Raw genomic sequence first — 14,350 nt, forward strand, 5'->3', positions numbered from 1 at the left:
AAGGCAGTATGATTAGGCATGTATCAGATTTAGTCATCATATAGGACGATTAGCATTTATGAGCTTCCTTGGCCTGCTCTAAGGTGATGATTTTCAAAGCTCATATGCAAAAGAAACACCTGACTAGTTTGTGAGATATGGTTGAGCCTTAACCCTCAAGAATTGCTTTCTGGGGTGGAGCCAGAGTTTGCATTTATTACAAGTTCTTGGATGAAGCTGATACCGTGGGTCCTGGGATTATACTTTGAAAAGTCACTCCCAAAGAATAACACTTCTCCAACTTGCACTTCACAGCAGTTTGGGACCTAGTATGAGCCAGTGGTGACTGAGTTCTCTTTGTTTCAGGATGCGAGTGTGAAGCTCATCCGAGAACTCAGGGAGGAGATTGATAGGCTGAAAGCCATGCTGCTGAGCTTTGAACTGGTATGTGGTAGCCAAAACTCTTCCATGTTCTAATGACGGATGGTCTTGTCCCTTGAACACCTGGGGCTTGTCATACTCCGTATGTTCAAGTTTTATGTTATTGTGTGTTTGTGTGACCAGGGGTGCACACATTCATGTAGAGGTCAGAGGACAACTTTCCAGGTTGGTTCTCTCCGTCCACGTTGGGCTCTAGGTTCTTACTCAGGTAGCTGAACTCGCAGAGCAAGTGCTTCCACCGGCTGAGCCCTCTCTTCATGTTTGCAGTTGGCAGGGATGGAGCAAAGGCAGAAGGATGTCCTGATTTTTCTGTGCAGCTTCAGATGAGCTGGATGCCTTCTAGTATCATCTCATGTCTAGATAACATTGGCCTTACTGGCTTTGCTCTCTGTGGAGACAGATATGGGGAATTGGGTCCTAGAGAAAATTTTATTTTAATTCTCCTTTGTATTCATATGAGCCCAAATACTAAATGCTCCTGACTTATTTCTAATTTTGGTGGTGAAGTCTATACTTTTATCTATACTTTATCCTTCTCAAGTGTATATGATGGAACTTATTTGTAGTTGATACTGAGAAAACTTCAGAACTGACCACCCCCCTTCTCTGTGCAGAGGAACATCCGCTCATTAAACGATGAACTGGATGAAAGCCTGAAGGAGGTGGTCCTCCGGAATGACCTGAAGGTGGGTGTGTTTGTTTAGTGGACCCAGTTGAACTTTCCAGTATCCTGGAGATAAGTTTGATCTCTCCAGGTATTCCTCACGTAGGTGGGGCAGAGAGGATCTATCTAGTTCAGAGATCATTTTTCTTCCCATTGAGGCTTGATGGTAAATGGCTTTCTTTGTATTTATCTTCTCGGGTTCATGACAGCTTCTTTTGGATAGTGTGAGTAGCCTAGAAAAATTCATTTTTTTCTTTTTTTTGATACAGGGTTCTCTGTAGCTTTGGAGCCCATCCTGGAACTAGCTCTGTAGACCAGGCTGGCCTCAAACTCACAGAGATCCACCTGCCTCTGCCTCCCGAGTGCTGGGATTAAAGGCGTGCACCATCACCACCGCCCGGCTGAAAAAATGATTTTCTAGTCAGCAAATCGAGGAAATTTTCTAGTCAGATAACTAGCATGTATTCACAGATTGAGCACTTCGAGTGAACGTTCAAGGGATACAAGAGTCTTTACTCAGGTGGCCACAGGCCACTTGGATACACAGGTTGCTGTGCTTCACGAGGTGTCTGATAAGGAAGAAATCATACCTGTCATTTCTGGAGCAACTGTCCTATGCTGGAAAGCAGAGAACAGGTTTGAGCTAGACTTTGAAAGACTGATAGAGAGGGAGAGGGGCACTTCGCATGAGGGGAAAATGACATCAGCAAAGCCGTGGAATGGAGAGTGATGTGAGACAGTGACAGTGTGCACACATGTGCTGCAGGGAAAACAGTGTTCATCAAGGAAAGTTGTGAACAGAAGGTGAAAGCCATTAATGAAAAATTTAAATAATTTTGCTAGAATATTTTAAATACTTGTATCTGAATTATTTATATTTTCCTAAGTATTTCCCTTATGAGAAAATTGCTTTCCTAAATCTAATTTTTTCTGAGTGTTCTTAGTTCTTCTATTCCCAGGATAAGTTTTCTGCATACATTTCAGTTTCTAGCAAAAGGAAGCAAAGATCTTGAATTTAACATGGTTCCCTCATGTCCCTCAGTCCTTAACCTAAGGACTCTAGGCTTTGATACATTTACTTTTAAAACTCTGAGGGACCCACAAGAGTGGAGAGGGACAGGACAGGGTGAATGAGACTGAATATGAGCAGAAAAAAGAAATGAAACCCTGTGTTCCTGGCATTTAGTAATTATTCAGTACTTTATCATTTATTGATGCAATTTTATTATTACATGTCTTTAGTCAAGTTCCATACAGCCTGGTCAGATTCCTCTCAGTGCTTTGTGTACCTTTGAGCCAGGTGCAGACTTAATGTAACTCAAGGTGATACATATATGGGAAGAAATGTTAGGTCAGAAGAGGAATCCTGAAAACGGAGCACATAAGATTAAGAAGCAGAGATGGGCAGTGTCATCCACCTTTGATCCCAATACTTGAGGCAGAGGCAAGTGGATCTCTGGGTTCAAGTCTAGCCTGGTCTACAGAATGAGTTCCAGGACAGCCAGGGCAACACAGAGAACATTGTCTCAAACAATCAAACAAAAGAAAAAACTGTAGTAATAGAAGCGGCGGGGCTGCGTCCCCAGCACCCCAGCCACCTGGCTAGCTTATGCCCCGAAATAACAACACACAAACTGTATTCTTTTAAACACTGCTTGGCCCATTTCTATCTAGCCTCTTCTAGGCTAATTCTCACATATTAATTTAGCCCATTTCTAATCATCTGTGTAGCACAGCTAGGTGCACTTACCGAGAAGATTCTAGCCTATGTCCATCCTGGGTCGGAGCTGAATCGCGTCCGCCTGGGAGAGGGGAGCATGGCGTCTCTGCTCCAGAGAGCAGAGCTGTTGAGTCTGAGCTCACTTCCTCTTCCTCCCAGAATTCTGTTCTGTTTACTCCTCCCACCTATGTTTTAACCTATCAGGGCCAAGCAGTTTCTTTATTGCTTAACCAATGAAATCAACAGATTGATATATGACACTCTCACATCAAAAAACAATGCAGGAAGCGTAATTGTAAGTAAGTATTGATGTCTGAGAAGCATCAATTAATTGAAATAACATTTTGTGTTAGGTTTCTGTTGCTGTGAGTTAGAGCTACCTGAGAGGAAGAAAGGTTAGTTTGGGGCCGAGGGCATTGCTCAGTGGGTAAGAAATCTTGCTGTACAAACATGAGGACCTGAGTTCAGTTCCACAGAACCCATGTAAAAAGACAGGTAGAATAAGATTACCCAGTGACCTCTCTGGCTTCTGCATGTAGTCACACCTGTGCGTACACGTGCACACACAACACATGACTGAACAATGGAAGTGGAAGAAGTGCACACATCCAATCACGTACAGGCTTTGAGTTTTCACAGATTATAGGTTTCCATGATCCATAGTTGCTGGCCCATTGCTGCAGGCCTGTGGTAAGGGAACATAATGCAACAAAGTAATTACTTCATGGCAGTTTGGGACATGGGAAGGGAGGCAGGAAGGAATCACGGACATGCTACATCTTTCTAAGGCATACTTCCTGTGACCTACTTCCTCCAATTAGGTCCCACCTACTAAGTTTCCATCGCCTCTGAAAACAATGACACCAGCTGGGGACCAAGTCTTTAAAACAGGAGCCTGTGAGGCATTTCATGTCCAAACCACTACACATTCATTTTTTTCTAGTTAAAAGAACAATGTATGCTCATTGAAGAAAAATGTAAGCATTTATTGAAGGAGCTTCCGTTTATGAAAGTAATACTTGCTTATTGAAGAAAGCTTAAAACACAGGAAGCACTCACAGATGAGAAGGTACAGGGGCCTCTCTAGGGAGCATGAGGAATGAAAGACGGGGAAACGGTGAGAAGTGGACTCAGTCTGCTCCCTACTCAGGGGGTCTATCATCTCTTGTCCCTCTGCAGATGGATCAGCTGGCTCGAGAGTGGGCACAGAAGTGGAATGACTGGCAGGCCATCATGGAGCATTACGGTGTGGACATCAACAGGAGGAGGGCTCGGGTGGTCATCGACTCCAGCCTGCCACACCTGATGGCTTTGGAAGACGATGTGCTCAGCACAGGTGTTGTGCTTTATCATCTCAAGGTGAGGAGGCTGGTGCAGCTCCCCCTTCCTGAGCACTGGCCCAAAGTGAAGGGAGGAAACCTGACGTCATAGCCATATTCTTAGGGATCAGACCAAGGGCTCAGAGCTGCCTTAGGACTTGTGCTCAGGAATCTGATCCAGCCACAGGTAGGGCTTGTTTGGGTTTGTGCAAATGGCTAGTGCCATGTGCCTGCAGTCCTGCTGCTCAGAAGGTGACCCAGGAAGCTCCTTTGAGTCTGAGGCCAGTTTATTTCTGAAGAATACAATGTCAGAACTTCTAAACTACAAATACAGGCTGCTTAAACATGGGCAAATTCAAGAGACTAGAAAGTTTTTTTCTCACACTGTCTTTCATTCAACCTGGGAATCAACAAGGACAATTGCCTGCCCTCCACCCCACCCCATCTCCATCACAGCACTTCCTAGAGAGGAAGAGGGGAGAAAGACAGAGGAAGCAGAACTTAGGTCCTCTGAAAAAAAAAACAGCAGCCAGTGCTCTTAATCCCTGAGCCATCTCTTCAGCACCATCCCCATATTATTATGATTTGTTTTGATTGTGGCTTAAATAACTATACAATAATAGTGATCCAAGAGTCTTTACATTTTTATTTAGTTGCTTACTTGGTCACAGACCTGAAACTAGTCCCTTGGTAATACACTGCCAGCAGTTTTCTCTTGGGCCACATTGGAAAGCTCCTCAGTGGGACAGGAAGAGTGGATAGAGCAGAGAGGGCTGGTACCTTGTGATGCCTTTGGGTCACCAACTGCCTGTGGAAAGAGGCAAAAGTAAGAACAGCAAACAAAGGGCCACCGAAGTGCTTGTTATATGAGAGCTTTCTGTCATAGTTTCACGATATTATGTGGCTCTTATCCTTTTGGGGGGAATGTACTCTAGCATCAAGAGTCCCTAAATTAACATGAAGAGTTTTAACCTATTGTATTAGTTAGGGTTCTTCAGAGAAATAAAACTGATAAAATGGGAGTGTGGAGGGGGAATTTATTAGAGTGGCTTAGAGCTGGTCAAACAGTGGCAGCCTCCCAGAAGAATCCAGTAGTTGTTCAGTCCACAGGGACTCATCTGGTCTTAAGTCTCCATTGGAATCCTGAAGAAGTAGGTTGTAACACCTGGGAAGGAATGCCTTAGCAGCAGAGAAGATGGGCTTGCCAGCAGGAGTGAGGACAAGCAAGCAAAAAGCCAAGGAGCTTCTTTCCATGTCCCTTGATACAGGCTGACACCAGAAGGTGTGGCCCAGATTTAGAGTGTGTCTTAGTTATTATTCTGTTGCTCTGAAGAGACACCATGACCAAGGCAACTTATTTTAAAAAATCATTTAATTGGGGGCTTCCTTATGTTTTCAGAGGGTTAGTCCATGACCCTTAGGCAGCAGGCAGGCAGATAGGCATGGCACTGGGGCAGTAGCCGAGAGCTCACATCTGATCTAAAAGTTGCAAAGTTGAAAAAGTTAAAGACTAGGCCTGGTGTGAGCTTTTAAAATGTCACAACCCAGTGATATACCTCCTCTGAAAAGTCCATACGTCTTAATCCTTCCCTAACAGTTCCACTAACTGGGGGCTCAGCATTCAACATGATAATGTGGGTGCCATTCTCATTCAAACCACCACAGGGTGAGTCTTCTCACCTCAAAGAAGAATTTCCTTGGCTGCATCCTAAAACCCTGTGCCCAGCTGCTGGGGTTTTGGTGGTTTCCAAATATAGTCAAGTCGACAACCAAGATCAGCCATCATACTCCTCCCTGGGCCGTGTTGGTAGAGGCTGGCAACTATTGACTTGTATTCAGGGAGGAGAGGTAGAGGGGCATAGGGCAAACCAGAACTTCATTGCTTCCAGGATTCTTCTCACATGCTGTCTTGGGAAACCTACGAGGTCTCCCTGTTCTTGTTCCTGAAAGTGTGGCCTAGTGGTGATTTCAGGCACTTAGAAAACCTCCCACTTAGGGCAGTGTTATGGTGAGGCTAAAAAAACATGGGCTGGGGGTTCAGAGACCTGAGCTGTAGCCACAGCTTTCCTACTTAGCAAATGGGTTTTCTAGGCAATTTACTCCCTTATGAGCTTCAGATTTCTGGCCTATAATACGGATACAGTAAGCGGGGCAGTGATGGCGCATGCCTTTAATCCCAACACTAGGGAGGCAGAGGCAGGCAGATCTCTGTGAGTTCAAGGCCAGCCTGGTCTACAGAGTGAAGTACAGGAGAGCCAGGGCTACACACAGAGAAACCTGTCTTGGAATACAAAACAAAACAGACAGACAGACAAACGGAAATAGTAATACCAGCATTTGGAGTGTTAAAGTATTAAATAAAGCCAAGCATAATTGTAAATGCTAATGATCCCAGCCCTTGGGAGACTGAGGCAGGAAGGTGAGAGTTCAAGTCCAGCCCAAGATACACAGTGGTTACTGGCTCAAACAGCAAGCAAAAACTGGGTGGTAGTGGTGCATGCCTTTAATTCCAGCACTTGGGAGGCAGAGGCAAGTGGATCTTTGTGAGTTTGAGGTCAGCCTGGTCTACAGAGCGAGTTCCAGGACAGCTAGGACCACACAGAGAGATCCTGTCTCAAAAAAACAACATTTTTTTAAAAACTAGCAAGCAAACAAAAAGATGTCTACAAAACGTTCAGCATAATACCTGGGACATAGCAAATGTCTACTTAAGAAATGGTGACGATGGGCCTTCAAGTTAGCATCTCTGCCCTAATAAAGTGTATGTTCTATAGTAGATTTGTTATAATCCTGGGGCCCAAAGGCCCTAGTCTTTTACTAATTCAGTGGTTTGCTTATATTAACACTGGTTGCCTGTGCTGTCTTCTACTCTCTTCCAGTTCCTTTTGACTCTAGAAGCATCTCCCCCTATTTGTGCTTTACCCTTCATAGAATTTGGCATCTGTTATGCTTCCTCTGCAAAGCAAGAAGGTAACAATTCATAAGTCTCATAGAAAGTCTCTGAGTCTCCTGGATCAAACACAGGCCACACTAACCTTAGCTGCTATGAGAATGAAGTATATGTCTGTCCCTTTTACTGGAGAATTTCTGACCAACAGCTGTATCTATTCCCTGACTTCAGAGTTTGTCAGCACTTGATGGGCTTTGCACTTAGTCAGTGCTGTGTACGCCTATAGTGTTACTGTTTCCCTCTGTCCTCCTGGACTGCAGAGCAAGTGGATGGAAGGCAGGACAGCCCAGACTGAAGTTGGGAATGGTTCTGACAATGCTGAGATGGGCATGGGAAGACCCCAATTCCACATGAGTGTGGACTGTGCTCTGAGGGCAGGGCTGAGTCTCTGTGTATTCTTTGTGAAATGCCTTCTCTCTTTCCTCCCCACAGGAGGGGACAACAAAAATAGGGAGGATTGATTCAGACCAGGAACAGGACATAGGTAGGTAGTCTGACACATAGGCAGCATTTGTGCCTGAAAAGTTTACTACTGGTTTTGGAGAGAAAAGGAGTCTCTGAAGCATTAAGGGTCTGCTTCTCTTTCTGCTGCTAGCTTTTGGGTCTGGAAGTTGGAAGGAGGAGGCTTATCTAGGGGGAGACGTTGAGGGTGGTTTCAGGTGGTGGGTATTCTTTCCTTGTCAGCTGTTGGGTTGGATCTTGCAAAAACTGGAAGAGTCATTCTCCTGAATGGTTTCCCCACTCAGGTTACCCCTCCCCCACACCTCTTTAGTCCTTCAGGGCCAGTGGATTGAGAGGGACCACTGCACAATCACTAGCACTTGTGGGGTGGTCATTCTCCGGCCTACCCAAGGGGCACGCTGTACAGTCAATGGCCGAGAGGTCACTGCTTCCTGCCGTCTGACTCAAGGTAGGAGTGTCTACCTCCCTGTGTATATCTGCATGAATGATGGACATCCTCAACCTCAGAACCCCACAGAGCTCAATAAAGCAAGCGTCAATCATGTGTTATTCAACCTCTGCACCGAGACCCGAAGACTTCTTAATACAATCCTCCTTCTAGGACCCAAGAGTAGAGAATGACTCGTGAAAATTTGTGCTTGTTTATCTGAGCCTTAGTTTCTCCATCTGAGATAATGGGAGCATAAGGCAGGATTGGATGAAGTTTGTATGTTTGTTTTTTGAAGTTGTTCTTAGTGTGCTGTAAAGACTTGGTGTCAATATCACTCTAGTACTAATCCATTCAAATCCTGTTCTCTGAAACTGAACTCATAGTCTGCCTCTTCATGAGGTTTCTCTGACTATGCTACCTGAAACTTGTCCTTTTTATCTGATTGTAATTGCAAGATGTATAATTAATACATATCAACTTAGCAAAATTTATCTAACAGTATGTACTCAGAGCACAATCATGGACTGAACTCTTGTCTGTGTGTCAAAGGAGCTGTCATCACCCTGGGGAAAGCACAGAAGTTCCGATTTAACCACCCAGCTGAGGCTGCTTTGCTGCGGCACAACAGGCTTAAGGTAAGCCTGGCTGCGATTTCTGAGTGGCTGTTAGGGAAGCTTTTGCATGCTCCATTGGGCTCGTTGCTTTTTCCTTATCCCAGGTTGGAGAGGCTCTTGACAGCAGTTGCTCTTTGGAATGGTTGGACTTGGACGGAGATGTCACTGCTTCAAGACTGGGTCTCTGTCCTGTCCTTTGGAAAGAGAGGTGAGAATCTGCTGCTTGTACCAGTGGAGTCTCCTGGCTTTGCTTCTTAGTCCATAACGGAATGGAACTGGGAAGGGTTTATTAACAACAAAGGTCTGATCACATCTGGTCCTGATTGACTTGAACAAGTATTATGGCTTGAAAATGAAAGGCTCCCCGCAGGCTCCATCTTGTAGCATACCCTTTGAGGTTCTGGAACCTTCGGGAGGCAGAGTAAAGCTGGAGGAAGTAGGTTACTGGAGGTGCATTCTTGGGGGTGCATCATTCTCCCCCATTCCCTCTCTACCTTCCATTGACCATGAGGTGAGCCACTCTGCACCATCCCCCACAGTGATGCTCATGCCCCAAGCTGTGGAGGTGTGGGGCCTCTGAACTAGTGGGCTAAGATGAATCCTTTTCTCAAGCGTTTTCTCTCAAGTGTTTGCTACAGCAATGAAAAACTAACCATGAGTAGTCTGAAAATGCTGAACTGAATGCAGAGTTTGTAACTCAGGTAGCCATGGCCTTAATTTGCTTCCTGCTTGGTATTTCATCTCTCCTCTCTGAAAGACATGCATCTCCCCTGCCAACAAGACATAACTGTCAAGTGTTAGCAGCCATCTTTGGTACTGCTCTAAACCTCACTTCCCCACAGTTCCCTTTAAATCCCGGTGCATGAGCTCATACTACATACTTCTGTTAGCTTCCAGATTATATGGCTTCCTCTGGATTCTAAAAAATTAATCTCTTGTTTATTCTCTCATAACCAGCAATGCATAGCTGTGCACATGAGACAGCAGGGCCTATGAGGACAATAAGAAAGCATCTGGAGATTTTGTCCTTGCTCCTGCTTCACCTGCTTTGAGATAAACTTTGAACTTTTGAGTTAGTTTTATATGCAATTGACAGCAGCTGGTTTTCTAGTTCATTATCCTTCTTATACAGAATCTCCTTCTTGGGTTTGCCCCTGGAAGCTCTGTTGTTCCTTTTAGCTAGACTGACCTATACTGTCACCATCATATCTAACTGTAGGAAAGTTCAGCAGAGGACTTGGTACCAGTGAGATCACTAGCAAGAACACCAAGCGCCTGTGAGTCAGGATTCACAGAAGGTTCTTCTGGTCAGGAACAGTCAATAGCAGATGAAGACAGTGTTGGGTCTGACACAATAGTGGGAGCTGTCGGACTGGGGTGGGGGTGAGCAGTGCACCCTCACAGAGTGCTCACAGGTTGAACTTTGCTACAGCAGAGGTTTAAGGGAGTGTGATCCTAGGTCTTGGGGTCCTGTGGAGTGAAGGGCAAGTTGGAAAAGCTGACAAAGATATCCAGGCCAAGAAGAATTAGGATCTAAGGCCAAAGTTCTTGTTTTCTCAGAGAGGATTTCCTGTCTTGTGGGGAAGCTATGAAGGAGACTTTGTTTTGGGTAAGGTTTCTGTTAGGAAGACAGAGTGAAGACCTGGTTTTTCTCAAAGTGCAGAGTTTATCGGGAACAACACTGCAACATAAAGAGCTCCGGATACAGAAAAGGTACATTGGAATTGGGCAAACAGACTGACACCTGGCCCTGCCACATAAAGGCTGTGTGATCTCAGGCCAGTCACTTACTCTCTGACCCTGTTTCCTTACCTCTAAATTAAGAGTGTGGCTATCCCCTTCCAGGGATCCTGTGATAAGGACCAAAGGATTTGAGTGGGCATACCCACATTCCCATGGCCCCAGTGACTGTGAGGCTCCAGGAAAGCTGCTTTCCTTTCTTCCTTGTCCTCTTGTCTCAGGTAGCTCACTGTCCTCCCCAGAGTGCTCTGTAGTCTCCTCCTACCTTTAAAATCTTTAGAATCCTCAGCTCCATGGGCACTGACATGATCTTTCATCAACACTCAGAAGGAAGATGCTCTCTATCTGAGGACAGTGAAGGAATTCAGAATCAAGCCCTTTCAGCACCAGCTTGAGGGCCTATAGGTTGTGCTGGGCCTATCCATCTACAGTAGCCAGTATCTGGTGCCAGCCCTTGTTAGGTGGTATGCCTCCCAAGCTACTGATTGGACAAAGGGGCCAGGGGGTGGAACTGACAGAGGAAATGCATAACCCATCTGGATTTGTGGGCAGTCTTTCCTTCTACTCTTACTGGGCTTGGCTCCAGGGCTGCCCTCATCCTAGGCTGCTGTTCCTCATTTATTCCTGGAGGAGCATTTCAGAGGGCCAGAGCTTTTTCTAAACTGGAGGGAAATGGCCATTTTCTCCTTGTAGTAGTGATCTGTACCAGGAAGGAATTTTGTCCTCCAAGATGTGCTCTTTGCATTTCTTATTTGAAGTTGGGGGGTGTGACACTTACCTTTAAATGTCTAGATCACAGAAGAAGCTCTCACTGCTGCTACAGTAATAGTAACCACTGCTAAATCCTGCTGCAGACTGTGAGGCCCTGAGATAGCAGAGGACATCTGCCAGGGAGAGCAGAGGGTACAGCAGAGTCCTGGCAATAGGTGGTGACCAGGCAGTATCTAGGGGATGCTGGAGTTACCTAAGATGAAAGGCAACCATTGCTAGATATAGGTCCTTGACTGCCTAGTAACGAGAACTTGGTTTTGGTACCACATCTAGACATGTAGCGTAGTTATTTTCTTTTTTTTTACCTACCCAGGAAACTTGAAAAATGTGCTTAGCAGAGGCATCCTTCTGGCTGAGTCTGTGTGGCAGCTTGGGTAATTATACTGTCATCCTGCAGTCTTCCTTGCAGCCCCATGCAGAATTGCTGCAGCTGCTGCTTCCCCAGAAGGAATGAGCGCTCTCCTACAAACAAGCAAGTGTAAATCTGAGAACTGGGGAAACACCCAGGGAAGAAAACTGAGTAACCCCAGGGGATTCAGAATATATGGATCCCTACTCTGCTTCTTGGATCTGATGTTCTATGGGTTTTAGCTGGGTTTATCTAGGCCTCGCTGATGGGTTTGTGTTTATAATACAGCCATTACTGTGGCTCAGGTTTGGAGTTGTAATACAAGCACACATATTACATATATATAAATATATGTACAAAATTTTGGGTTAACTGTTTTTCTTTCCAGTATTTCTGAAGTTATTTTTTCTGTATTTCCTGGGGGAAATTTTAGTAGAAACTCTTAATTCTTTCAGTTCTTTCATTTTTTAAAGGTCAACGTGCTTCTGTGTGTGTGTATATGAATGTACACGTTTGGAGTATGTGTGTAGGCCTAAAGTTGACATCAGCATTTCTCAATGGTTCCATTCTATTTATTAAGGCAGGGTCTCTCACTGACACCAAAGCTTGCCAATTCTAGACTAGTCAACTTGTACTGGGGAATCCTCTGCCTTCCAAGAGCTGGGATTCCAGATAGCTACCATGCCTGCTTGGCTTTTATATGTATTCTGGGATCCAAACCCTGATCCTCATATTCACATGACAAATGCTTTCTCCACTAAGCCATCTCCCCAGTCTGGACAGAGCTTCTTAATTTAGCTATCTTTTATTTTACTTATTTATTTTTGAGACAGGAAAACCAACTTCAAACTCATAATTCTCCTGCCTATGCAACCAGAATATTAGGGTTAAAGGCATGTGCCACCCCACACTTGGCTTTTTGTGCCTTTAACTCTTATGATTTCCTTATGAACTATGTGGTTGAACTTGCCTTTAATCCCAGCATTCAGGAGGCAGAGGCAGGTGGAACTCTATGAGTTCAAGCCTAGCTTGCTCTATATAGTGAGTTCCCAGGCAGTTAGGGCTAAATAGGGTTACTCTGTCTCAAAACAAAATATAAACAACAAAAACATGTTTTACTCTCATAATTTCCTTATGAAAGTGAATTTGGGTTTCTGCTAAACCCACAATTCTAAGAACATGATAATCTGATGACTCCTCTCTGTTCCTGTTCTATGACTTCATGAGTTGCCTATGACAACACACCTGTTTGTTCCAAGGCCAGATGTCTGAAGCTCTTTCTACCTTGTTGAATTCAGGAGTATGCTCAGAGGGACTTAATTCTGAGTTTGATTTGCTTGGGTGACCCTGGACCTTTTGTCACAGGAAAGTGCTGGAAGAGGAGTGTGACAAGGACCAGCAGACATCAAAAAATGGCGAGATCTCCCACAAAGCCCAGACTGAGCAACAGCAATGTTATGTGGAGAATCTGAGGCAACAGGCTGTAGAAGGGCAGAGTAGCGTTCAGAAGGACCCAGAACTGGACCAGATACATAACAGTCAGCAGATAAAAGACAGTAGGTGCCTTTGTCTAAGGTGTCTGCTTCGCCTGCCTTCTTCAGTTCCATGCTGCCAAACTTCTGTATTCTGGCTTTTGTTGTCTTTGTGATAAAATGGAATCTTTTGTACTAGGTGTTCTCTCCCTTCTTTTAGAGACCAGAAGCTCACACAAGGGGGTTGGAAATAAGCAAATGGACTGCTCTATGGCCCCTCAGAATGATGCACCTTCTGCTGAGTCCCTCCAGTGGCACGCTTGTCTGTGCATTTCCACCCGCCCCACTTGTCCACTGTTACATTGAGGCCTACACATCTTCCTTTCCTTCCCCTTCAGTAGGGAGACCCTATAGCTCTCACTTGCCACACCACTCTATCAAATCCATTCCACTCCTCACAGCTCCTGCCATGGCTGGAGATGTCTGAGTCTAGGCAGCCATAGGCAGAAAGTGCTGACCTTCTCTCTGGGTGTTTTTGGTTCCCAGACCAGCAGTGGCTACTCAGAGACGAGACCTGGCTAGCCAGCTTACAGGAGGCACAGCAAGAAGACAACAGTGGAGAAGAGAAAGAACTTGAGGCCTTTGTGGCACCTGATGCTTGGCGTCCAACAGATCCTCAGACTCTACCATCCCCTCTGGTTCAAAGCCAGAAGAGGGTGCTGCAGCTGCAGCGCTTGTGGACACGCACTTCTCGGGCTGCAGTGTGGAACATCAGGCAGAAGAAGGTCTCATTCCAGCTGGAGAGAATTATTAAGAAGCGGAGGCTGCTAGAGACCCAGAGAAGACTGGAGCAGCTCAGGGCACTCTTTTGGCTCCCAGATGATGGTGCCTCCAAGGCCCCAAGTTGGGTCTCCAGCTCTAACACCTCACGCTCAGGTTCTCAGCGTAGAAGCAGATGGACAACTTGCAGCTCTCTAAGCCTCCGAAAGCTCTGCAGCCAACGCCTGTCCCAGCTACACAGGTACCAGTGATGTGCACCAGGAACTGGAGTTAATCCAGCTGTCCAGGCAGTGTTCTTTACTCCCCAGGGCTTCTTCATGTGTGAGGTGGAGAGGTGTTCATTCCTCTGGTCCTTCAGGCTTCTCTCCTCTGTCTGCATCTTTTCACAGTCAGGCTGTTTCTTGTCCTTGCAGAGCCACTCTTGCTCCCAGCTCACTTCTTCTTCTAAAGGAGCGTGCCTCATTTGCATGTATGTTTTAGACCTAGACTGTCCAGATGCAGCTTCCTCTCTGTCCTACCTCCACAGGCCTCCTTGATCTCACAGGCTGCCTCCTCTCTGAACTGACACATGACTCCCAGGCTCCTTTCTGGATCTGCTTCCTCTGCTCCTCACTCGCTGTCTGCTGTCACAGGGTGGGAAGCATATTATCTCCCAGATT

General features: G+C 45.6%; 1 protein-coding gene across 1 annotated transcript in view; it reads left to right on the top strand.

The window, feature by feature from the left end:
• The window catches only part of Stard9 (StAR related lipid transfer domain containing 9), an 85,530-nt gene that overhangs the window by 46,551 nt on the left and 24,629 nt on the right, over positions 1–14,350 (top strand). Inside the window, exons 14-22 of the mRNA XM_041678789.1 lie at positions 346–423; positions 1,035–1,106; positions 3,984–4,163; positions 7,506–7,557; positions 7,846–7,983; positions 8,515–8,600; positions 8,684–8,787; positions 12,805–12,995; positions 13,458–13,932. Coding sequence (XP_041534723.1) covers positions 346–423; positions 1,035–1,106; positions 3,984–4,163; positions 7,506–7,557; positions 7,846–7,983; positions 8,515–8,600; positions 8,684–8,787; positions 12,805–12,995; positions 13,458–13,932 — 1,376 coding nt within the window. The remainder of the gene's footprint in view (positions 1–345; positions 424–1,034; positions 1,107–3,983; positions 4,164–7,505; positions 7,558–7,845; positions 7,984–8,514; positions 8,601–8,683; positions 8,788–12,804; positions 12,996–13,457; positions 13,933–14,350) is intronic.

The sequence above is a fragment of the Microtus oregoni genome, unplaced genomic scaffold (assembly GCF_018167655.1).
Source record: "Microtus oregoni isolate MIOR12 unplaced genomic scaffold, Mior012 000031F_ref0000149, whole genome shotgun sequence".
Lineage (NCBI taxonomy): Eukaryota > Metazoa > Chordata > Mammalia > Rodentia > Cricetidae > Microtus > Microtus oregoni.